The following is a 23,648-nucleotide window of genomic DNA, read 5'->3' on the forward strand; positions in this document are numbered from 1 at the left end:
GATTATAATCTCCCCCACAATCTGGCCTTTGTGATGTGTTCTGACCACAGGATGGAAGAGTTTTAAGGGTCAAAGTTTCTACTTGAAATCCACCATCCATGTCCACAGGAAAGCCTGCAGAGGTAGCAAGTGAACCAGCTCTTGGTACCTCTAAACATTTTAGGGAAATGTGTCTTCTTTCAAGCATCCAAAACACATCGATCTAAAAAAAATATATGAGTAGCATCCTTTTTGATTTGCAAGTCAGATCCAGTAAGACACAGTAGTGAAATATGAAAACACAAAATCCTCAAGTCAGAGTTTGTGAAAGCATAGAGTCCTACCTATCCGATAAGAAGAACAAGTCTAAGAAAGCTAAATGAGGGGTGCCTGGGTGGCTCAGTTGGTTAAGCGTCTGCCTTCAGCTCAGGTCATGATCTCAGCGTCCTGGGATCAAACCCCGAGCTGAGTTCTCTGCTTAGCAGGGAGTCTGTTTCTCCCTCTGTGCTCTCTCTCGCTCTCTCAAATAAATAACTAAAAATTTTTTTTAAAAAAAAGAAAGTTAAATAATAGGAGGGAGGAAATTCAGCTCCCTATTTACTATCAAAGGAGAAATAGGGCCATTTAATAAATAAAACACTAACAGCGTAGTAGTGGAGAGACAGAGCAGGTGTTTTGTTATATGCTCATATTCACACGAGAACCCTCCTATAACACTTTTTCTTGGACACTGTTTCTTGCATTATACTTCTGAAAAGTATCAATAGGATCACAAATTTATTTTGCTGATTCTAATAATTGTCCTTTACTAATAAGCTTCTAATGAAATGGCTTACAGATATTTTTCTAAAAATCAACATAACAGTAGGTTCTGGCCAAAGGCACCACCTCCTGGCAGCATCATGAGGTGATCATGACGCAGACTGGCAGGTGCTCGTTGGACCACAGAGGGTGCCAACCACGCAAAAGGGCCCATTTCGCCCACACTCTGGGGTACAGCTGTTGCATCAAGGTTTTGATAAATGGAGCAGTTCTTCTTGCCCCTTTTGTTTATGCTCTGAAACATTTTCTTTGTGCAAGAAAATTATTTTAGTGATCCAGTTGGCTACCTTAGGCAAAATGGAAACCATCTCATTCATGTCTCTGGACCAACTTCCTCAAGGGTTGGGAAGTCAGCTTTCTGGAAACAGTTGAGAAAAATGGAAAAAGTATTAGCTTTAGAGAATGACCCTTTGCCCCATAAATGGCCCTGGACGAACTCTACTGTCCTTGGTAGTGTCGCTCCTTGGTTTTATTTTTTTTCCTCTTCTTTCTTTCGGCCTCTTTGTATCAAAATAATACTTATTATTATAAATATTAATAATATAAGAATTCATTATTATTACCAAATAATAATATTTTAAAAAGCACAAGCTTATTGAAGATAATTTGGAAAACTATATATCTGTAATAGAAAAAGGTCTATCGCCCACAGTCACTCTACTTGATAGATTTTTTTAATACACATACATATGCAAATTTGGTATCATACAGTATATTTACTATCCTGCTACTATTTTTTTCCAACTCAAGATATCTCAACAATTGCACCATCATGGCTGTGTAATATTTAAGGTAACCACTCTGTATGGTTGGATACTTAAGCTATTTACAATATTTTAATATTTATTTATATTTTAAAAAGATTTTTGAAAATTTACTTAGAGACAGAGAGAACAGGGGAGGGAAGAGGAGGAGGGAGAGAGAATCTAAGCTGACTTCAGACTGAGTGTGGAGTTCAATACAGGGCCCCATCTCACGACCTGAGATCTTGACCTCAGCCAAAATCAAGAGTTCAACACTCAACCAACAGAGCCACCCTGCACCCCAGTATTTTATTTTTTTTTATTTTTTATTTTTTTTGTAGCTGCACCCCAGTATTTTAATATTTGAAGAGACTATGAGATCTATTTTGTTCAACATATTTTTCCTGGATGACTATAATCATATAATAGTTTCTAATATGAAAAATGTCCTCCCCTCAAATTATGAATAATCTTAAGGATTTTAGTCAGATTGTTTTGAGTAAAACAAATGATGTCAAATTGTTTTCCAAAAAAAAACGTCTGAGTACCGTGCATTTCAATGCACTCTTCCTTGAACATTTTACATATGGTCAATTGTTTGCATTTTTGGAAATTTCTCAGATGTAGAAGAGCATCTCATGCATTTTAACTTTCTTCCTTTAACCTATGGGTGTGCCTAGATGCTTCACATATCTTTTATTTTATGTGCTTATTATTTCTTTAAACATTTTCTACTCTGGAGTATTATTTTGCTTATCAATTGTAGGAATTGTTCATAGGAATGATGCCAACTGTTTGTCATATTCATGAATATATTTTTGAATTTTCAGTTTCTTTTAACTTTTGTTGATAGCATGTTCGGCCTATAGAAATTTCAGATTTTTATGTAGCAAAACTTAGTGTTTCACTTCTGCAATTTTTCTGGGCTTCTTTATACCTGGGGAATATTTCCCTCTGAACCAGTAGCAGGTAAATATTCTCCTATTTTTTTCATTCTACCTTTTTAACATAATTTCCTTTTCTCTTTAACTATTAAATTCATCTGGAATTTATTTTGGTGTACAATGTGAGATGAAGTGCTCAGATTTTTTTAACAGATAATCTATTAAATAATGGCTCTTGGAGAGCCATCTGGTCTACTGACTCGGGCTCTCTTTAGCACAGGAAAGAGATTCTCTGTTAGAACACAGGTCACGGATACGATTCACTTGGGTACTGTCCTGGCCAGGCTCTCCTCCTACTTCCCTGGTCATTCCTTCTCAATCTCCTTTGCTGTTTCTAAACATTCTGGGGTTTTCTTGAGGACTTCAGTAATGAGCTTGTGTCATCTGCTTCCCTGGCTTCTGTCCTGGCATCATCTTTTCTGCAGCTGGAGAACTCAATCCATCCTCGCTCCATGCCAATTATTGAAAGGGGGAAGGCTTATTACTATTTTTTATCTAATCAAGATTTTAATTCTGCTGTGACAGCAGCAGTGTCTCCCTCAACCCCCCAGGACTTTTAAAATCCTTTTCCTGGGGCACCTGGGTGGCTCAGTCAGTTAAGCATCTGCCTTCCGCTCAGGTCATGATCCCAGGGTCCTGGGATCAAACCCCATCAGGCTCCCTGCTCAGTGCAGAGCCTGATTCTCCTTCTCCTTCTGCTGCTCCCCCTGCTTATTCTCTCTCTCTCTCTCTCTCAAATAAATAAATAAATCTAGAAAAATAAAAAATAAATAAAATTCTTCTCCTCTTATCTTGCAGACCACTTGAAGTAGACAGCCCATAACTGAATTCCAGTGCCTGGCTGTCCTCTGCCTGGTGTGGCTCTGCTGAGCCCAAGTAGAGGGAAGGCAGTGACCGCAGTCCTAGTTGATGGCAGCTCCAGGGCATTAAGTCACTGGGAGAGCATAGGAGGAGGCCTTGCCCACATGTTACAGAGATCCCATGTCTCCGATGGAGCAGCACATGGCTGGGTGGAAACCCCACACGTTCTCTGTGGCAGCAGGTATCCTACAAAGGGAAGTAGAAGCCTGAACTTAAGCAGTCAGATCAACAAGGATGCCAACAGTTAGTGGACGCTGACAGTGGACCTGGTGCCCGACGGAGCTCTCCTCTCAACCACCCAAGGAGGTAGGTACTGTTTACTACATATTGCTCTGCTAAAGGTCACCAGATCGGTCACATTTCTAAATCCAATAGTCAATTCTTGATTCTCATATGACTTGACCTTTGAGCAGCCTTTCACACAATCAATCATTCCCTTTTCCTTCAAACCTTCTTGGCTTCCCGGACATGGCATTGTCAGCTATCCCTTGGGCTCCCAGCCCTAGGCTGTCATTTGCTGGTTCCTCCTTGGGTCCCATCCTTGGAGCACTGGAATGTCCTTGAGTCCATTCCCCTGACTCTCTTCTCTATCGACCCTTTCTCCTTTGGAGACACAACCCAGCCTCCTGGCTTTAAAGCCCACCCACAGGCTGACATGCCCAAATACTTAATTTCAGCCTAGAGCTGGTTTCTAAGTGCTGGTCTCAAACATTCAACTACTCACTCAATACATTTCCACTTGAGTATCTAATAACATCTTAAGCTTTACTTGTCAAAGACTGAATGACTGCTTTTCACCCTGCACAACCTGCTCCTCCTCCAGGCCTCCCCATCTCAGCAAATAGCAATTTCATCCTCCTAGCAGCTCAGGTCAAAGCCTTTGGGTCATGTGTCTCTCTTCTTCACATCCCACAACCAATCCAACAATAAATCAAAAGATGCCCAGGATCCAAACACTTGTGACTGACTCTAGCACTTTCACCCTGGCCCAGGCCACCACTCCCCAGGATTATTTCAATGGCTTCCTCACTGACCTCCTTGCTGCCACCCTTGCCAGTCGACCATCAACAAGAGTCCGTTGTTCGTGTCATGTAACTCTGAATAAAGTCCTCTGATGGCTTCTCAGCTTACTTGGAGGAAACACCAAAGTCCTTATAAAGGCCTAGAAGCCATGCATAATGTGGCCTACCAGCCCTACCCCCCAGCACTCCCTCTTTTCCCAGTCCCCCTCTTGCCCTGACCTCTCTACAATTCCTCTAACCCCCCAGCACACTCTCATCTCAGAGTCTCCGGACCTGCTGCCCCTTAGACGCTTCTCCCTTAAAAAACCAAACTATCCTTTTCCATCCTCTGCTTCTATAACACTTTTTTAGATATGTTCATTTAAAATCACATTAGGCATAACCAAAGTCAGAATCAAAATCCTGAGAGATATAGCTACAGAAATGTTCTGGGATGCAGTACAGAGAAACTAGCAGAAGAAAAATATGAAAATGAAGTTAAGAGACATAGTGGATACCATAAAGTCCAATATATCTCTAGTAGAGGCTCAGAAGGAGAGGGTAAAGAGAATTCAGGGAAGGCAATATTTGAAGAGGTGACCAATCAAAATTTCCAGAAATGATGAAAGTGTAAATGCATAGATTTAGGAAATGTAACATTTCTCAAAACAAAGAAATAAAAAGAAGTGTAAACCTGGACATATTTTAGTGAAACAGCAGAGCACCAAAGACAAACAGACTTATGTATCTACAAAGATTACCTTTCAAGAGCAAGGGTGAGAAAGAGACATTGTAGCTAAGTATAAACAGAACATTTACCATCAACAGATTTTCACTATTTTGACAGAGAAGAAAGTAGTTAGAAGAATGAATTGAAATGAAAGACATTACGGCAATCATTTAAAATGCTGAACACAGGGCACCTGGCTAGTTCTAACAGCTATGTATTGGACTCTTGATTTCAGCTCAGACCCTGATCTCAGGGTCTTGAGATTGAGCCCGGAATTGAATATGGAACACCAGTAACAAGTAGGTAGGGAAGGGAGTAAATGGAATTAGATCTTTTAAAATATCCCTTTATTACTTCTTAAGGAAGATAAAAAGTGTTTAGACTTAGGCCTTTGTAAAAGTTAAATATACCTGAGAGAAATACCAAATGTAACCACTGACTGACAGAACAGAAACAGTGCAAGAGTGTTAAAATAGTAGAGAAATAAGGAGCTGAGATGAGAATTAAAAGAGACACCTCGAAAACTCAGTCTATCTCAACAAGGATAAAAAAAAAAAAAAGCAAACCCAGGAGAGAGAAACACATAGAAACTGTTGTACATTGTACATAAAAAGGAAACTGAGGGACACTTGGCTGACTCAGCCAGTGGAGCTGCCAACTCTTGATCTTGGGGTTGTGAGTTTGAGCCCTACATTGAGTATAGAAATTACTTAAAAATAAAATCTAAAAAAAAGGAAACTGAAGGAAATAAGCCCAATTTTATATACAACCTCATAAGTGTAAACAGTTTAAATCATCATTTTGTGAAGAAATTGTCCGACACTATTAAGATCAGTCCCATGTTGTTTACAAGAGACATATATAAAACATAACATTAAATATAAGAAGGTTGATATGAGAGTTAGGAGAATCATATACCAGGCATGTATATACTATTAGTACATACTAATAAAAAGAACTGAAGGCAAACTGAATTAATTCAGATAAATAATCTATAAGACAAAATTTATTATTAAATGGAGATGATCAGGGATCCCTGGGTGGCGCAGCGGTTTGGCGCCTGCCTTTGGCCCAGGGCGGGATCCTGGAGACCCAGGATCGAATCCCACATCGGGCTCCCGGTGCATGGAGCCTGCTTCTCCCTCTGCCTATGTCTCTGCTTCTCTCTCTCTCTTTCTCTCTCTCTCTCTGTGTGACTATCATAAATAAATAAAAATTTTAAAAAATGGAGATGATCACTAGATAGGGATAAAATATGGAACCTAAAACAATAGTAAACTTTTATGCATCCAATCAAAATAGCCTAAAAATATATAAAGAAATAACAAACTTATAAAGATATTTTTAATTTACCAAAAGAGTGGAAGATTTTCATGTATCTCTGCTTTTGCTAGCACAAACATATAAAAATTGATAAAAATACAGACAATGTGAACAAGACAAGTAACAAACTTGAGATAATGGACCTATATAGAATTCTCTATCTAGTAATAATAAAATTAATATTCTCAAAAACATGGAACAGTTATGCAAACTAACTAGGTCATAAAGCAATTCTCAAATTTCAAAAAATCAACTTCAATTATACTACATTGTCTGACCAAAATATAACTAATTTAGAATTCAATATCAAGGGGCACCTAGGTGGCTTAATCAGTTGAGTCTGCCTTCAGCTCAGGCCATAATCCCAGAGTCCTGGGATGGAGACCCATGTCACAGGGCTCAAGCTCCTTCTCAGAGGGGAGTCTGCTTCTCCCTCTCCCTCTGCTCCTCCCCACTGCTTGTGCTCTCTCTCACTCTCTCAAATAAATAAATACATACATAAATCCTTTAAAAAAAGAAGTCAATAACAAAATATATATTTTCAGAATCTCTATATATTTGGTAATGTTTAGAAAATCCAGTAAATAAATCATGGGTCAAAGCAGAAACCATAAAAGAAATTTAAAATACTTAGACCTGAATAATGATGAATATGCTATATAACAAAACTTGTTGGATATAGAGAAAGTAATTCTTCAAGGGAAAGTTACAGACTTAAATGCATACATTGGAAAATAAGAAAGAGCAAATAAATGACATAAACAAATCTCAATAGTTAATGAAAAAACAATGGAATTAACTCAAAGACAGTAGAAGGAAAGAACTAATACAGATAAGAAAGTTCAGTTAACCTCAAGTAGAGATCAGCAAAAAGTGCTCCTTTGCAAAAGCTAATAAACACTCAGATCTCAACCAGGAATGAATTAGACAAAAAAAAGAGAGAGAGAATGATTTAGACAAAAAAGTATACTTCAAGTAGTATACTTGAAGTTGATTTTTTGAAATTTGAGAATTGCTTTATGACCTAGTTAGTTTGCATAACTGTTCCATGTTTTTGAGAATATTAATTTTATTATTACTAGATAGAGAATTCTATATAGGTCTCTCTCTCTCTCTCTCTCTCTCAGAGACAATGTGCAGGTAAACCACATTAGGAATAATAATGGAAATATAATTACCAATAAAACAGATATTGTAAGCAGCTCCTAAGTAAATCATGCTATCAAATATAAAAAGATATTGAAAAGATAGTGAGAGAATTCAATGAAAAATGTTTGCCAATGAATATCAATTCCTGATCAGACAATTTTTTAGAAAATAAAATCCTCCCAAGAGACTCAAGAAGAGATGGAAAACTTGAACATCTCCCATCATTATTAAATAGATTGGATCCCTAATTTCAAATCTACCTATATATACACAAATTGGGTCAGATGATTCTACAGGTAAAACATTTTAAAAGCCATTCTGGTCTATAAATACTCCTTCAAAGAATAAAAAAGAGGGAATGCTTCCCAATCTGTGAAGTCAGTAAAACTTTAATACCAAAACTATACTAGGATATAGGACAAAATATATTTACAGTCTAATCCCATTCATGAACAAAGATGCAAAAATCTTTAGCAAGCAGAAGCTAGTGGTGTATAAAAATAATAGATCATGATCAAGTCTCATTTACCACAGAATGAAGGGTGATTTAATATTTTTAAAACTCTCAAAGACACTCAATATATTAAATGATTAAAAGTGAACAATGTATGATCATTTTAACATATTCAGAAAACATATTTGATTAAAATTCCACTATAAATATAAAATATGTTAAAATTTTTGGCAAACTAGAAATAAAAAGAATGTCCTATTGTTTTAAAGGACTTCTAAAAAAATAAAGGACTTCTATAACAAACTTATGGGAAACATCATTCTTGATCATGAAAAATGACAGGTACCTTTAAGATGAAGAATAAGTCAAACATTCTATCACTATTTTTATTAAACACTGGAGTCAAGATCTTAGCGGGTGTCATGGATACAAAACCAAGGCATAAAAGATAGGAAGGAAAGAAACCAAAAAGATAAGATCATGTAACTGTCCACCTATAAAACCCAAAAGAATGTAAACCAAAATATTAGAAACAGTGACAAGCAATTTATGATCTATTCATCAACAACAATTAGAAAAGCTAAGTTTAAATGGCTACAAATAATTGAAAAAATTCTATTAAAAAGAAAGGCAGCAAAATTATAAGGTACCTAGGAATAAATCTAAAAGGATGTTCACAACCTGTGAACAAAAAGAACTGCACAATTTTTCTATGAATATGAATAAACTATTATAAAAAGATACTAATGAAACCCTATTAATTGAAGAAGTATATCATGATCATTGATTGAAAACTCAATGCATCAAGATGTTAATTCTCCTCAATCCTCTAAAAAAAAGACCTTCAAGTAAAAATCTGATCAAGGGTTTGAGCACGTGCCTTACCAGAAATCAAGATCTTTATGAAGCAGAGTTAATTAAGACAGAATGTTGGTGACAGAATTAAAAGCCAAGACACACTCACATAACTGGAATTTTAACATATAATAGATGTAACATGGCAGGTAATGGGGGGAAAGACGGATTATTTATTGAATAATGCCAGAGACAGTGGGTTATCCCTATAGAAAATTGGATGCCTATACACAACAAACAAAAAGAAATAATAATTCCAGGTGGGTGGAAGATTTAAATGTGAACAGCAAAAGCCTTAAGTGTTTAAAAAATATAAAAAAGAATATCTTTAAAACATGGAGGTGGGTCAAGATTTCTTAAGCATGACACTAAAAGCAACAACCATAAAATAGGTTTTTTTTTTAAAGATTTATTTATTTATTAATGACAGAGAGAGAGAGAGAGGCAAAGACACAGGCCGAGGGAGAAGCAGGCTCCATGCCTGGAGCCCAATATGGGGCTTGATCCCGGGACTCCAGGGTCTCGCCCTGGGCCAAAAGCAGGCACCAAACCGCTGAGCCACCCAGGGATCCCCCCATAAAATAGTTTTGACATTAATTTTATCTGCATCAAAATTAAAAACTTCTGCCCATCAAAATGCACCACAAAGAAAGTAAAAATCTAAGGCAGAAATAGAGATACTATTTTTAGAATGAATATTATACAAAATATTGGTATTCTGAATACATAATGAATATATAATATGGGAAAACCAATAGAAAGTGTCAGCAAAACAAAACAAAATGGACTTTTCACAGAAAATAAAAAAGAAATGGCAAATAAGTCTATGAAAAGATGCTTAGCTTCATTCATACTCAGGGAAATGCAATTAAAAAACAGTAAGTTACAATTTTATTCTCCTTAGATTGGAAAAAATTAATAAATTTGATTTCACCAAGTGTTGGAGAGCACATGGGTCGATGGACATTCTTAAATATGCTTGGGAAGAATATAAACTGGTGTATCCATTTGAAATACAAATTGGCATTCTCTTTTAATTTTTTTTTTATTGGTGTTCAATTTACTAACATACAGAATAACACCCAGTGCCCGTCACCCATTCACTCCCACCCCCCGCCCTCCTCCCCTTCTACCACCCCTAGTTCGTTTCCCAGAGTTAGCAGTCTTTATGTTCTGTCTCCCTTTCTGATATTTCCCACACATTTCTTCTACCTTCCCTTATTTTCCCTTTCACTATTATTTATATTCCCCAAATGAATGAGAACATATAATGTTTGTCCTTCTCCGACTGACTTACTTCACTCAGCATAATACCCTCCAGTTCCATCCACGTTGAAGCAAATGGTATTCTCTTTTAAATTCAAACATTCTCATACCCCAAGGAGAAAGGAATGTCAAAGAGTACAAAGCAAAACAATCCAGCATGTACTAATAGATGGAGATATGAAATAATAAGACCCCTTCAAATAATTCCAGAGAACTGCACAAACTTTCTATGGATGGAGCTCAAGCTGCGTACTTAAGGGGGAGAGAAGTGATAAGTAACATTGACAAACTCACAATTAGCCATTTTTCCAGTGTTAAATGTTTGTGCTTTGTCTCACGTATCAAAACTTTTCAAGCACTATTAGTCATAAAGCCCCTTGAAATTAAACTTCTGAAATGTAAAAAAAAAAAAAAAAAAATCACAATAGCAGAGTTGCTCTAATTGAATTTGGAGGACCTTGGTCCAGGCAGGCATAGTCTCCTCCTTTGTTCTCCATAGAGGTCCCTGAGGACACAGCATTGTACTCCTCAGGCTTGGGCACAGGTTGAAAACAGCTCTGGTGGGCTTGGGGTTTTGAGCTCTGGTTGCCACAATCTTAATTTACATCACAGAGCCACAGAACAGCAATGTTACTGGATGGCAGCAGAAAGCCTAATGAGTGATTTGGAGAACACCCACTCCATGTGCAGTAATGGGTAGGATTTCTGGAAAGACACCCCACTGTAGCATCAGAGGTACCCAATAATTTTTGAAAGAAGCCTCAAAGGTCTCCGCATACAAATATATTTCCTATTATTCATTCAAATTGCTCAAAGCACTCTGGAGGTACACTACAATTTTCATAAGTAGTTTACTTACATTGTTTTCTGGGCTGTCAGGAAAAATTGCTTATGTCTTTTATTAATCCTAAGCAAAACCTACTCTATACTACTTTCAATCATCAGAAAGTTGGACAGTCAAATGGAAAACAAAAACAAAAATAGAGGGAAGAGCAGTCAATTGCCTAAATTCATTCCTGGGTATCAGATGAGGCGCTTGACCTCTGTTTCGTAGCTTGGCAATCTCTAAAGTGGAAATGAAAATATCTATCTCCTCACTGCCCTGTGTTTCAACCTGAAGTATTCTATCATCATAATGCAAATATAGCACACCTTTTTTTGTAGTGTCAGTATTATAATAATATTAAAGCACAATTAGTAATTTAAGTGATAATTCAAAATTTTATATGAAAATAAACACAAAGAACACTTTGAGTCTCATAGGAAACTATCACATGGATCTAAACAGAAATCTTGGCTCTTTGACCCCTAGTTTTCCTTTCTGGCTTCAGTTTCTCTATCTGTAAAGTGGAGAGAACACCTACTTGTCAAACTTACGTGAGATAATACAGAAAATACATGAGGTATTTTCTGCATCATAGTAAGTGCTCAATAAATGGTAGCTATGGTATAATAGAGACCATAAGGCCTTATAAATGAATAAATTCAATGAAAGAACTTTCTTAATAAGAAACCACCAAAAAGAAAACTGAAAAAGTCATCTGGGCATTTGTGTGTCACTTTAAACCAGATTTCTCAACTTTGACACTATTGACATTTGGCATTAGATAATTCTAGGTTGTGAGGAAGCTGTAGTGTCCACTGCAAGATGCTCAGCAGTACCTGTGGCCTCTACCCATTAGGTTCTAGTAGCTCCCCACCTACCCAAATCATCTCTAGACATTGCAGATATTGCCAAATGGCCACTGGGGGACAAGGCATCTTAAACAAAGTAAAAAAAAAAAAAAAATCAACCACAAAAGGAAAACATTGGGCTTTATCAAAATCTAAAATTTCTGTTCTGAAAACCTTGTCTGAAATAAAAATGCAAGCTAGAAATTGACAGAAACTATCAGAGAAAGAGAGAGAGAAATAGATCTATCTCTCTCTCTCTATATATATATATATAGAGAGAGAGAGAGAGCAAGAAAGAGAATATATATATATATATATATATATTATATATGTATATATATCCCAGCATACTAATATATTAAGGGCTACCATACTAACATATTTTAAAACTCCAGCAAAATAATTATTTTTAAATGGATTTTGGGGTGCCTGGTTGGCACAGTCAGTTAAGCATCCAACTCTTGGTTTAGGCTTGGGCCATGATCTCAGGGTTGTGAAATGGAGCCCCCCACAGGAGGCTCTGTGCTCAGTGTGGAATCTGCTTAAGTTTCTCTCTCCCTCTCCCTACCCCTCCTAAAATAAATAAAGAAGTCTTAAAAATAAACAAAATTTAAAATGAACTTTAAAAATTAGGTAAAAGATTTGAACAAATACTTTAAAAAGGCAGATATACAAATGGTCATAAGTATTCAAAAAGATGTCCAACATCATTATTCAACACGGAAATGCAACATAAAACCACAGTGAGAGCCGCCTGGATGGCTCAGTGACTTAAGCACCTGACTCTTGATTTCAGCTCAGTTCATGATCTCAGGGTGGTGGCATCAAGTTCTGGAGCTTGGCACTGAGCAGGGAGTCGGCTTGAGATTCTCTCCTCCTGTGCTCCTTTTCCCTGCTCATGCACACATACACAGCCTCTGCCAAATAAATAGATGATGATAGATAGATGATAGATAGATAGATAGATAGATAGATAGATAGATAGATAAATCTTTTTTAAAAACACACACACACACACACACACACAATGCAACACCACCTAGTAGAACTCCTGAAGGTAGACCCAACCATACCAAGTGCTGTGAAGACATGGAGCAGCTTGACTCTCATACACTGCTGCTGAGTGTGTAAAATGGTTCAACCATTTGGAAAGCTAGCAGTTTCTTACAAAGCTAGACATATACCTACCCTATGACTTAGCAATTCCACTCCTATGTATTTACCCAAAAGAAATGAAAACTTGTCTATACAAAGACTTATATGAGAATGTTCATAGCAGTTTATTCATAGAAGCTCAGAACTGTAAACTACCCAAATATTTAAGACATGAATGGATGAACAAGGTTTACCTCCCAGTGGAATATTCCTCAAAGGAAAAGTGAGGAGGGGAGGAGTAAAGTAAAAAAAAAAAAAGAAAAGGGAAAAAAGAAGAAATGCTGGTCCATGCAAAAACATGAATGAAAATCTTATACACATTATGCTGAGAGAAAGAAGCAAGACATAAAAGGGAACACGCTATATGATTCTATTTTTATGAAGCTCTAGAACAAGAAAAATATAAACTATAATGACAAAATCAAAACAGCAAATGCCTCTGAGACAGTAGGGAGCTTTCTTCACCCCCGAGAGCATTCGCCGTCTTGGTGGGGGTAGTGGTAACACAGGCACACGCAAGAGTAAAAACTTAATGAAATGCACATCTGTGTGTTTTATTATAAAAAATGAGGGGTGATGAGGGAAGCAGGCTACGCAACCAGAATTAATAACAGAATTAATATCAGAATAGAAAATATGAATGTAGGAAACTGAACCTCATGAACTAGACTAGACATATACATTCAAGCCATTTCAGTGGATTTTGAGAAGACATTTTATCCAGAGAAAAGGGCAGGGAGTCTCCAGGCATGAAAAACAAGCCGTTGGCAAATGGGGGAAAAGATAGATTAATAAGCTGGAAGGCAAGAGAAAAGGATGCAGAAAATAGCAAATACAAGGTATCATAAAAGAAAAGAGAAAAGAACAGAGAAAATGAAAGAAAAACATTAATCAGGAATATAATAAAGACATTTTTCCTGAGTTGAATAAAGTCACCAGTCGTTGTATCCAAAGGTCTTCTAGGAGCAAGGCAGAATTATTTCTTAAGGGCCCATCTTCTGACATGTCTTGACAAATGTCTGAATTCAGAGGATAAAGATAAAATCATGAATATGTATAGAAAAAATGCTAACACTGTGGGTTGCCAGAATTGGATTTTAGAAACCAATATAAAAAAATCTTTAAATTGTTGCCAAATTTTATTTGTACAAGTAAAATACTTAAAATATCATCCTCTACTATCACCATCACTTAATATCATGAAAAGAAAACAGGAAGATTATGCCAAAATTATTGGCATTCTCAAAAATGACAGGATATACACATATGCATACTAATATGCTCATTGTCCTTATCTCCTCAATTCTTTACAGATAAGTCAAAGTATTTTTTCATACAGACCTCCAAGCTAACACTAGGGAATGCCATTAAGATTTCCAGAAATATTTAGCAAATGAACTACTCTCCTGGAATTCTATTCTTACATAAATCACTATTTTCACCTTTTTTTAATGCAAAAATTGAGATAATATGACCTCCATGTCCTTTCTATTAAAAAAAAATCACTGAGGCAGATAGGAATCAACATAGTTGATGGAATTGGTAGTGTTACACAGGAAATATTTTGGAAGTAAAACCAATAAAATAAAACTAAGCATAAGAAATTGCTAACCATATGTTTTGAAGCTTAGATCAATTTTGAAGAAAGGATTTTTGAAAGGAAAAATAAACTAATTTTTAATTAATTTGGAGCTAAAACTTCATATATTTTTTTTTAGAGGAGGAGATAACGAGAGAGAGAGAGAGAGAGAGAGACAGAGAGAGAGAGAGTGAGAATGCAAGCGGGGTTGTCGGGGGCAGGGACAGAAGGAGTGAGAGAGAGAAAATCCCAAGCAGGCTTCACCCTTATGTGGAGCTGGACACAGAACTCAACCTCATGATCCTGAGATCATGCGCGATCTAGGCCAAAATCAAGAGTTGGTCACTTAACCAACTGAGCCATCCAGGTGCCCCCAAAATTTCATATACTTTTAATAAACGATGGCATAACTGGGATGGAGTGAATGAATACTAAAATTCTTATCTTTCTCCTGGGATTATGGAGAGAGGCTACAAATACAGTTTAGATCTTGCTGTTAAAAAAAGCTGGTCAAGTACATTTCTTACAAAAATGAATATTCCTCACTAGTAGAAGATAAATGAGGTGTAGAACTAAATCAGTAAGAAAAACAAATTGATCACTCTAAGGAAAGATGAAAGGAAGGAAGGAAGAAAGGAAAGAAGGAAGGTAGGAAGGGAGAGAAAGCCACAAAACATAGAAGGTATCAGGTAAGAATAAGACCGAGACTAAACAAATCAATTAAGGTAAGGCATGGAATGAGCTAAATTTTTATATGAGACACAATGTCTAAAATTAGAGAAGAAAGGCAAAACCTAGTTCAGAGGCTGTTTAAGAGAGCACTTTAAATAAAATGATAAAGGTTGAAAATAGCAAATGATAAGCAAATGGAAACAAACGGAAAGCAGGTGGCAATACTACTATTAAAGTGAAGCTGAAGCAAAATGCATTAAATGGGATATTTCATATTTATAAAAGGTACACTCTGCCAAACAGATATGTCAAGAAACTTTATACATTGAAAAAAGAAACTAATCGCAAAATACATTAGAAGAACTTTTAGAAATACAATGAGAAATTGGCAGAAACTGCAGTCTTAAGGGAGATAACATGCCTCTTTCAAAATGTGACAGATCAAGTAGATAAAAAAATATAGAGAGTACTTGAATAACACAATTACGAGTTTGATTTATTGAGGAGAAAGAGTAAGAGAGAAACATCGTATCTTACAGATGTTAAATACATATTCTTTTCAAATTTCCAGGGAACAGTAATGAAAGGAGTCCTGGCTAAGACTATACAGACCATCTCAACAAATTCCTCAAGCAGATACACCAGTTAGCCCACACTCTGTCCTCACTGCTGTAATTGTGGAAATTAACACCTCTGCATAGACTTTGGAAATGAAATAAATCACATCAATAGTAGACTGAAAGAATAATATGGGTGCCATCTGATTGTTATGTAATAATATCCTGATTAGATATTTGAGTATCTTGATTAAAATCATTTTCCTTTTCTCTTACCATTCTGAATATTTCATCTCACAGCCTGATAAAAAGACTGCATTATTTAATCAAGACCTGAATGAGGCAGTCCCCTCTGATCCTTGCCAACATTTTTCAAAATGGAGGCACTGGCTTCCAGAGTGAAGGATGGGACCCCAGAGTGGAGGCCAAGTTTTTTGGGGGATCTGAGAGGGCATACCCAAGCTGCTCAACTACTCCTAGTCCCACACAACATAGGGTGAGAGCTGACATAGTTAAGTAGCAAATGAAAGCAACATGTAATAATTATCCTATGTTTCAGTCAGAAATATACAAACGGACAATCAACTATTGTCAGATACTTGAGAAAAACCATAGCAAAAAGTAACCGAAAGAATCCAAATAAACAGCAATATCCACTGTTGCTGGAGGAAACAGAAATAATTCAGGGAAGAGCAGGGAATCTTTTTTTTTTAATTTTTTTTTATTTATTTATGTATGATAGTCACAGAGAGAGAGAATGGCAGAGACACAGGCAGAGGGAGAAGCAGGCTCCATGCATCGGGAGCCTGATGTGGGATTCGATCCCGGGTCTCCAGGATCGCACCCTGGGCCAAAGGCAGGTGCTAAACTGCTGCGCCACCCAGGGATCCCCAAGAGCAGGGAATCTTAAAATAATTTCAGTTGGTTATGGGGGAGATTTAAAAAATTATTTCATTCATAAAACAAGAACAGGTTGCAATGATAAAAGGAACAGGGTTTATGAAAATTCAACAATGTAATTCTTGACAGTTGAAACCTTGATAGAATGCTAAATGTAAAAGTCAAGGAAACTTTCCAGAATATAGAAAAAAATGACAGATAAGCAGAAAATACAAAGGATTTCAGCACACTCAATCCGAGGACACACATCAGTCTACCAGTAGTTCCAGAAAGAGGCAATGAACCAAAGGGACTTGAGAAATTTATCAAAGGAATAAAATAATGAAATTATCCAAAGATTAAACAATCCAACAAAAAGAATAAATCTTCATTTTGGAAGACCCCACCTGGTGCTATGCAGAAAGAATGGGGTGGTGGCAGCGGGGTGGGGGTGGGGGAATCTGAACACATTATTATAAAATTTCAAGAACATCAGAATTCTCAAGAAGATCCCAAAAGTTCCCAAAGAGATTACATTTACCTTCAAAGCAAGAAGGACCAAATTGGTTTTGGACATTTCATAAGCAGTGCTGGATGCCCAAAACAGTAGAGTAATATGCCTTCGTAAATTCTGAGTGAAAATTATTTTGAGTCTAAATTCTTGCTATTGATCAAGAGTAATGACAAAATAAAGTCATTTTCAGACTTGTGGGGACTCCCAAAATTTACCATCTACGGATTTGTTCTTAAGGAATCACTTGATAATATACTCCAAGAAAAAAAACAACAAAAAGTGGAATTCAAAAGTGAGGAAAATCTGGGATTTAAGAAACCAGGGACCAAATAAGACAGCAAAATGAAAGGAAATTCCAGAAAATAGCCATGCAGTAAATCCAGAAATCAGGCTCAACAGAACTTGGAGCCATCGAGCTCTGAAAGTGTTACTTCCAAAAGCAAATGAAGTCTAAGTAATGACTTTCTTGGTGAGGGAAGTGAATCTTCCTCATGAAAAAGCAAAACTGTATTAAAAAATGTAAGAGTAAAAATATCCTGCTCCAGTTCCCTCCCCATTTCCAACGTTCATTAATTGTATTTCTACTTTTAGTGACACTGCTTTGAAGACATAAGATTGTCTGTCTTAACATACACTTTTTTTTTGTTATTTTCTAACAAAAAAAAAGACTTTATTTTTATAGTGTTTTATAGTATTTAGTTCAAATATTGGGGTTTTTCCCCAGTTTTAGATTCAACTTATGGATAAATACAAAAAAAAATTATGTGGCCTCAGAGTCAGTCCCCTACACAGTTCCACTGGAGCAAGATATGAATCAGAACTCAGGATTGTAGAGATTTTACAAGCATCACACAATGCTTAGAATATATATTTAGCAAGAGTTCCAGCACATTCTGGAACATTGCACTAATTATCATTTCTACAGGAAAGAAAAATATATGAGGATGATTTGAACCTACCAGTTCAGGTGAGGTTTTGTGCCCAAATAAGTGCAGGTCATTGCCTCAAGCGTGGTTACTCCTGCCAACTGACACAGAAATTGAACGAGCAATCAGAATCATTACATATTTCCTACTACAGGAGAAAGTAATGGGAGAAAGAAAGGAAAATACTGGTGAGCCATGGAGACAGAGACAGAGCCCTGATAGAATTATTTGAACCTCAGAGTCTACCTAGGTCTAAAGACAATCCTAATCCCTGGATTCCTCATTTAGGTGAGCCGGGAATTACCTTCTCTTGCATAACAGCTTGATTTGGGTTTCTGCTATTTGCAACTGAAAGAAGTCAGATGGATGCCCAGTGTAGTCACACCAGAGCAGCTAAGGGGGCATGTGGCAGGAGGCAGGAGATGAGGTCTCCTGGACTGTAAGACAGCAGACACCTTACTCATCATACCCCAATTCCTAGGACTCTGCTCAGCTCACAGTAGGAATTTAATAAATATTTGTTTGTTGGGTGAACTAAGGCAAATATTACATTGTAATTACGTGTTGACTATTTTTTTCAATAAACCATATGCTCCTTGATTGCAAAAAACATGTTTTAACTTTCTTCTTTAGCATTCAACAAAACGCCTACCATGTAACAAAGCTGAACAAATATCCATCAGTCAGTGAATAAATGAATGAATGAAGCGAATGAATGAATGAACAAATGAATAAGCGAATTCATCTGTTTCCTAAAACCAACTTCCACCTCCAAATTAAATCTTTCCACTTTATGTCATGATAAAAGGGATATAGATATAATTACAGCTACAGGCACCCAAATATTTTTAAAATTCTGCTTGTTAATGAAATAGAACATTCTGACAATGTTACTGATATAATTGTTTAAGTTCTGTGGGTTTTTTAAATATCCATAAGTAAAAATGTTGAATATTCTCAGTGGTCACCTGAATAGGAACGACAAAGAGGAAGCCAATAATCTATCCCCATATGTCACCCTTCTTCCAAAAGGCTCTTGAACCCCACAAATGGGGGGGGGGAGTCAACAGCACCAGAAAGAAAGAAGCAATAGCTTTATGGAAATAATTCAGCTTCCGCCAAAAGGAAACTAAGAATGAGGGAGGGCCCACCATTTATTAAACCAGGGATATTTTTATTGCCTTCTGTGAAAAAGAGCTCTCCAGCATATGTGAGATGGTACTCCACATGATCCCCAAAGTTTAGAGGAAGCCCAGCAAGCAAAACAAAAACAAAAACAAAAGCCTGCAGTTTCCTTTCCAGAACTGGGCCATACTGACAATTAGAGGGTTGCAAAAGAATAAAAAAAAAATTGACAATAGCATGAAAAGCTTTACAATTCAGCTTCCTCGGAATCCATGAGATTCCACAAACAATATTTTAATGGGATTCATCAGATGGATTAAGACTTGCCCTATTCATAGGCGTCTCATGCAAGTACTCAATAATGTTGTCTTTATATTACTCAAGGCACAGAAGGATTTTTCTCAATATTGAAGGTTGCTGAACAATGTCTAAAATCTTATTTCTGGAAAACTAATTTTATCCATTATTTTTCAGTAGGTTCACCTTCATTTTTACATGTAAAACATCTACCATCGTGAAAACTTGCTTTTCCAATGAGCTGAAAGAGAACTCCATGCCACCTGCTATTTCCACAGACTCATCTGAAATAATCTCCTGTGGGGAAATGTTCATTTAAAGCAGCTTTGCTGAACTGCCAGCATCAGGTTATGCTTCTCTGAAAGTTCTGCGGGTAAACTCTGGCTTTTAAATAACCGCTTAAAGACACTCCCAAGAGATCGACAGTTAACGGTCCCATAATGAGTCGCTTCTTCTGGCAAGAAAAGATATTTTCGCAACATCCATATTTGATTTTCTGGAAAATCTATAGTAGCCTAAGCTTCACGCATGAGCCAGTATAAGCTTATAATAAGCCGGTAGTTTTTCTCTTTGCAGCTCGATGTAGACTCTTCCTGTTGCTCTGGGGGGAAAAATCCAGAAACAAAGTAACTTGACAAGCTGAGTACATAAATTAAGTGCATAAATTCTCTACAAATAGGGCTCTTGGTAGCATATTTAAAGTACAAATAGTAGTTCTACAGCACACCCAAGGAGTTCGTTTTTTAAATGAATGAAGCAGTGCTGGAGAGATGACATTTCAGATTATTGCCCCAACTCGTTGACTTGCAGCAGCTCTACATCCTTCATGTTTTTAGCCAAATGGTGTTATTGGAAAAAAAGCAGGGGGGGGGGGAAACACGATTTTACATAAACGCTGCCTTTTTCAAGCTGGGGACCACTGTGAAATAGTATTATCATGGCAAACTCTGTTGATTACATTATCTCCCATGTCTAAAACTCTATGGACCAAGACATTCTGAAGAGTTGTCTCATTTTAGAGAAGCAAACATCTAATATAAAGAGAAGAAATCTAAAAAGCCACAGACAGGTCCTATTCCCAGACCCGTGAGCACTGACCCAGGTCCCCCTTAAGCACCAGTCTTGTGTGCCTTCAAGGAGTACATTCAGTTGAAATTTTCATCCTACCTTCTTCCTAAGGAAGCTATGAGGATCACTGACCTAATGCCCTGAACACATTTGGGGCTTTCCAGGTAGAAAGATTTATCAAAATACAAATGTAAAGCAATACACAAAGATCTATAGTATCTTTCCCCACGAAAGCCACACCCTCTTTATCTTATTCTTTAAAACGAGGTATAAAATAGCAAAAACAAAATTCCACAGGGGGCCATCTATATGCAGTTTGTATTTAGAACATAAGCTCTCATAGTCGAGTGTATAAACAACATGTACTCAGTGCAGGTGCTCAGCAAATAAACCACAGTATCACCCATGGATACAGCACTAACCAGAGGTGAGAACAGGCAATGAATTAAGGAATAATTCTGGCTAAAAACAAAACAAACAAACAACAAAAACAAATCATCTAAGCTTTGAGAGAAACAGCAGATCAGAGCGTGTCATACTCATTTCACTAAAGGAAACACGAAGAGGCTTTCTCCCAGATTTATACAGTAAACTCAAGAGTTGTGGTTTTGTGGAAATTTTCCTATTGGTAGGCATTTTAAAAGTCAACAAAATACCTGAAGAAGAGCATTCATTTGCCACTTCCTCTTGGATCATTACAAGAACATTCTCTCAGCGTCTTGCCAGTAAACAGCACACAGGGTAACACAACCCCAGACAGGTCATGCCTAGGAGAAAATCCCAACATTCGATTTAAGTGACGGCATTGCAAAGAAAACACAGCTAAAGTGACATGCATAGTTTTTATAGGACTTGGCCGACTGACCAACTGAGTTCTAACTCTGACTGACTGAACCACAGATCTCCCAGGGAACTCTCTGGGAAGAAAAAAAAAAAAAAAAAGCCCTTATGTCAATCCTCTGTCCTCACCTCCAAGTGAAGGAAAAGTAATTTGGAAGGTATGGTTTGGAGATTAGTTTTAGGGTTTAGATTCTTCTTTACAAATCTGGGGCCTGCTATTAATAACGAGGATGAAGAATTTGGAAACATGACCATATTTAATAAGTTTATGAATGCCCCGACCCCTCCAAGCTTGCACATCTCATCTCTTATCGGGTACCCCAACACCACAAAAATGCTGGTACAGGGTTCCGGTCCTTCGAGGCTTACTTTTTCAGGTGGGAAATTTGCTATTGTGCTTTTACCACTAAATATTGTCCTGAGTCGCCCCCTGCCCCGCCACCCCACTACTAGAGATTGAATAACCATTCATTGGGGTGAAGAGAGCTCCTTTCTGTAATGCTTCTTTTACCACTTGATGCCAGGATGTGATGAAGCGCTCCAGCTCTTTCTGAATATGTACCTAAGCTGCAGAGATCCGATGGACCCTTTAGAGGAGAAAGCCACTCTTGGCGTCATTATAAATGACTGGCCTTACAAAAAGTCTGTGCCCGAACAGACAAAAATCTCAAAACTCCAAACCAAACCGGAGGGTTGTCCAGCCACTCACATTTATACTTGGTCAACACTGCGTCATATGCACTTCAGGGGCAAAACAAACAAAAACCAAAACCCCTGCCACCGTAGGTCAGGATCACACGTGGCTAGCAGCCAAACCTGTGCACATGTCCCTCCCTTTCCCCAAAATGCATTCGTAGGGAACCTCCAGGCAGACAAAAGCGTCGCTTGCCTACTGCTTTTGTGCACTGTGGCAGAAAGCAGTGGTGGCCACGTCAGTGAAAACACAACTGCAGACACACACCGCAATGTTCCCGTGGAAGTCAAACTCTGAGAAATTTTTTAAATGTTTTCAACACATCAGCATGAAGCATCGACCTAGTTGGAATCACTTAGATCTAAAGCAAATGCACTGATTGTTTTCACAGCAGGCTTTTCTTCTCGGAGCTGAAACAGGCACAGTGGCGCGGGGGGCGCGGAAAGGTTTTCAGCCCCCTGCCTCGGTCGGCTCTAGCCTGGGCCTCGATCAATACCAGGGTGAGCCACAGAGGAAGCTCAGGGAAGATTATGAAGATGAGGTGAGTGTCAGAATTACCTTACAGGATTTGTTCTTTCTCTCACCTTGAATCTCATCTGCCTCGGACAAGGATGGAACACCATCAGGGTGCAGACCAAAAAGGAACGGTGGGCAGGTGGAGGGAGGGGGGTGAAGGGCATCAGATATCATGTATGCTGGGGGCCTGGCCATTGTGTTTCTTGACATGTCATAACCATCAGGAAAAAGGCGAGTCCCATGGCAGCTCAGGGGTGGGCGCCGCTGGGAAATGTGAAGACAAATGCCAGCCTCTCTTGCAGGGCCTGGAACGCTGCAGGTGCATGATAATTGGCAGCCATGGTTTTCAATTTCTTTTTATTACTCTTAATACCATTACTCCTCCTGTTTTTCCTTTTTTTTTTTAACCCCAGACAGGGACCATTCATGTCAACAGCATACATAAAGCACCTACTTTCCAGTTAGAACCGTGGGATGGGATATAGTCAGGATCAAATGTGCTTTGACCCCGAGCGGTCCACCTGTTTATTGAGGGTCTCCTCTGTGCAGGGCACGGCTAGGCCACAATTTTCCTCCCCTAAGTCAGAGGTCCAAGGATGCCTCATCGATTGGTCAGTTCATACGACAGATTTGTCCTGTAGTTTAACAGGGGCACTGAGGTTAATACAGCCCATTCTTATCCTGTATGGCCAGTATGCACAAAAGCCTTGAAGATATACCCTCCTGCGGCCTCGTGATGTGCTGGAACTCTCCTGATCAATTGCAAAGAGTTAGCAACATGTCTAATAGTCATATTAGCAATAATATGTCCATGCTGTAACCAGTTAGACAAGTCAATAGTCCAAACCTGAAGCTGGGGATTGCTTTGAATCTTTCTAGAGTTTCAATAGTGTCTGAGAAATTCAAGGCTATCATGTGCTACTGTTTGCTGGGGCCACTGAATGAACACAGAGAAAAGCAACATGTTCCAGGGCTGATTATTTTCACCAAAATATCTGAATGGTTCCTCTCTGGGTCATCTTGTT

The 23,648-nt window shown here is 37.8% G+C and overlaps 1 protein-coding gene across 4 annotated transcripts in view; it reads right to left on the reverse strand.

Moving 5' to 3' along the window:
- The window catches only part of POU6F2 (POU class 6 homeobox 2), a 479,107-nt gene that overhangs the window by 426,849 nt on the left and 28,610 nt on the right, over positions 1–23,648 (reverse strand). Inside the window, exon 4 of one of the 4 annotated variants that reach the window (XM_049096429.1) lies at positions 21,230–21,340. The exons of the other annotated variants lie outside the window; for them this stretch is intronic. Coding sequence (XP_048952386.1) covers positions 21,230–21,247 — 18 coding nt within the window. The 5' untranslated portion in view covers positions 21,248–21,340. The remainder of the gene's footprint in view (positions 1–21,229; positions 21,341–23,648) is intronic. 4 annotated transcript variants of the gene reach the window in all.

This window comes from Canis lupus, chromosome 18 (assembly GCF_003254725.2).
Source record: "Canis lupus dingo isolate Sandy chromosome 18, ASM325472v2, whole genome shotgun sequence".
NCBI classification, from domain to species: domain Eukaryota; kingdom Metazoa; phylum Chordata; class Mammalia; order Carnivora; family Canidae; genus Canis; species Canis lupus.